The sequence below is a fragment of the Olea europaea genome, unplaced genomic scaffold (genome assembly GCF_002742605.1).
Source record: "Olea europaea var. sylvestris unplaced genomic scaffold, O_europaea_v1 scaffold119, whole genome shotgun sequence".
NCBI lineage: Eukaryota > Viridiplantae > Streptophyta > Magnoliopsida > Lamiales > Oleaceae > Olea > Olea europaea.
Window position 1 is genome coordinate 594744 of NW_019229312.1, and position 3144 is coordinate 597887.

Here is a 3144-nt window from a genome sequence, read left to right on the forward strand (position 1 = left end):
TCTCCAACTACATCTTTTAGTATGTAAGACTAAACTTTACTAAAAATAATTAAATAGAAGAGTTAAATTTTGTTTTCTGACAAGAAATTAGGATCTTATATATTGGAGTTGATCTGTGTTTTTAAGTAAATTTTTTATGGGTTGACCAGCATGTTTCAACTTTGTTTTCTCAATTGCAGTATATTTATTTCGTAAAATGAGGTTTTGATTCAAGATGACAGTGAAGTAGCATCCTAAAGTTCTTATTAATTGATTCAAAATTCTAGCCAATTGGTTCAATTTGCTATTTATGCATTATCGAACATGTGGTGGCCTATAGAGCTTGTTTTGTTATGTCCTGTTGTGAAAGGGACAGAGAGTGGATTCTCAAGAATCTATTTTCTATTTTGCCTTTCGTAAATTCTCCTCGAAATACTAAGACATTGAATCACTAACGATATCTTTAGTACGCGAGACTAAAAGGGTTAAAAAAGAAAAAAAGTTAAAACAAATTTTGTCTATGGTACTGAAAAGTGTTATCTAACACGCTTTTGGTGCAGAATGGAGAAGGTGAACATAAAGAAGGTCAGGTGCCAGGCAAAGGTGGTGGGAACAATGGTGACAGTGGCTGGAGCCATGCTTATGACACTGTACAAAGGTGATGTACTAAACATGGTATGGTCCAAGTACATACATCCTAAGGAAACCAATGCTTCTGGCACAGCTGGAATCACTGACAAGGACTGGCTTAAAGGCTCAATTCTTCTTATTATTGCCACACTTGCCTGGGCTTCTTTCTTCATCCTTCAGGTATTTTGCACTTTTTTTCATTTTCAATTTTTATTTTTAAATTTTTGGGCAAGAAAGTAAATTAAAATAAGAATCTCTTTGATTTTTATCACAGGCTATCACAATGAGAAAATACACAGCCCATCTTTCCCTAACAGCCCTTGTGTGCTTCTTGGGAACATTGCAATCTATAGCTGTCACCTTTGTAATGGAGCACAAATCATCTGTTTGGACCATTGGGTGGGACATGAACCTGCTAGCTGCTGCCTATGCTGTGAGTCGAGTCAAGTCGAGTTGAAAATTTTCCGTTACTAGATAAATAAAATTGTGCATATATTAAGCTTTTAATAAAAATGAATTCAGTATGCCCATAAAAATAACGTCATCGGTTCTTTTTTCCTATTGTAGGGTATTGTTTCGTCAAGCATTGCATACTATGTACAAGGACTCGTCATGCAAAAAAGAGGGCCGGTTTTCGTGACTGCATTCAGTCCATTGATGATGATCATTGTAGCAATCATGGGCTCTTTCATCCTCGCCGAGAAAATATATGTTGGCGGGTGATTTTCTCTTCCTTAATTATAATCTAAAAAGAAATTAAAATTAATAAAATATGATGTTGTAATTACTTGATTCTGAGGAGTCATTTAACTTTTTTTTGTTTATTGTGGTTCAGTGTTCTTGGGGCCGTGTTGATTGTGATCGGACTTTACTCCGTGCTGTGGGGAAAATACAAGGAGTACAAGGAGAAAGAAGCAGAAGAAATTCCCGAACCAGTAAAATTAGGAGGCACCGGAAATAACCAGAAGACAATGGTGATTGAAGACATTGAAGCAAATAATGTTATAGAAATGCAGAAAAATGAAGACGAAAAAGTGTGTGTTCCAGCCGTAGCCATTAGTGCTCCAATGCCAATTCCTCCAATGATAGCCATGGAAGTGCCAAAAGCTTAAACCAATTGCAGAGGAGAGAAAAAAGCAGAAAGTAGAAGTAAAATGTAGTGGACATAAAAAAGGGATGAACCACGACTTTTTTCAGTCCTTTTAGCTTCGTTGTCTCTCTCTCTCTCCCTCTCTTTCTTTCTTTTTTTTTTTTTTTTTTAGGGGTAAACTATGGAGTTTGTAAACATTTGTGTTCGTTATAAATATGTGAAGAAAATTAGAGGTTTTTTTTTTAATTGAAAATTTATCTTTCTGGTATCATTTTTCTCTATTTCGTTTTTTGACAAATTCACTTCAATCATGCCGTGTACATCAGGGGTTGGGGCCCGCAATATGGGGTGTCAACTCCGAAAGTACAAATATCATTATCAAAGGTTGAACTCCAACTTTGACAGCCTCCACCTTCTCGCTCTTAGAGTTTTGTGAGGGAGGTAAATCGCGGGATGTGCCCTAACAGGTCAGGGAACAAGAACTGTCTGTACACTGCACCTACAAGGACTCCAATTCCATATTTCAGGAATCGAACCCCCACACTGCGACTGTTAGTAAGGCGTGAGATAACTTCACTCCTATCCTTTGCACCACTGGACTATGCCCCGGGAGGCAAGTACAAATAGCATTATCGAATTTACTTATAGACGTTGACCATTAGCTAATGGCAGAGTTAAAAAAAAAAAAAAAAAAAAAAAAAATTCTTGCTTGTCAAAAAATTTTTAATTCTTATTTATTTATTTATTTATTTTTTATATAAACGGAGAAGATGCAATCGAAGGAAAAACAAGCGCACACCGATAAAATGTTTAAGCAACGAAAACTTGTCACTTAAAATTCTGCACATGAAAGTGTTGCAGGTGAGGTAGTTGACAAAGACATTTATGCCAGTAACAAATATGTGACGGAATCAATTATGGCTCACTAGCATTGTTTGACAGATATTACATCAATCTCATACTGTCATCAAGAAACTACTAACCAAAGTCTATCCAAAGGTAACTCTCTCTCTCTCTCTCTCTCTCTCTCTATATATATCAGATATATAGAATATTAATTTGATTTCGATGTAACATGTCACAACAAGTTGAATGAATATAACATCCATAATATCAATTGGTGCACTTTCCGTGCAATTTATGCACAACGGTGACGACATTTACTATGATAGAATTGATTCGACAATCACACCTTTATCCTAATCGAGTTGTACAGTATGCATAATTTGATGATACGTCCTTTATATATATACTACGTTATAAGTAAAGGATTATACGAGCACAAATTCTTCTAACTCCACAATAAGTGAAAATGATATTACTATTTAATGGAGTAGGGAAAAAAACACAAGTGGCCGGTTCCAGAGAACAAAGTAGCATAATATATCAAAATTTAGGCCAGCATTCCCTCAGTTTTAAGAAGAATAAAATAAAATAAAAAACGA

At 35.5% G+C, this 3144-nt stretch overlaps 1 protein-coding gene across 1 annotated transcript in view; it reads left to right on the forward strand.

The window, feature by feature from the left end:
* LOC111374011 (WAT1-related protein At5g07050-like) overlaps nucleotides 1-1937 on the forward strand; it is a 2903-nt gene extending 966 nt beyond the window's left edge. The window contains exons 4-7 of the mRNA XM_022996618.1: nucleotides 540-789; nucleotides 884-1042; nucleotides 1177-1328; nucleotides 1445-1937. Of these exons, the coding sequence (XP_022852386.1) occupies nucleotides 540-789; nucleotides 884-1042; nucleotides 1177-1328; nucleotides 1445-1721 (838 nt within the window). The 3' untranslated portion in view covers nucleotides 1722-1937. The remainder of the gene's footprint in view (nucleotides 1-539; nucleotides 790-883; nucleotides 1043-1176; nucleotides 1329-1444) is intronic.
* Nucleotides 1938-3144: the final 1207 nt, after the last annotated feature.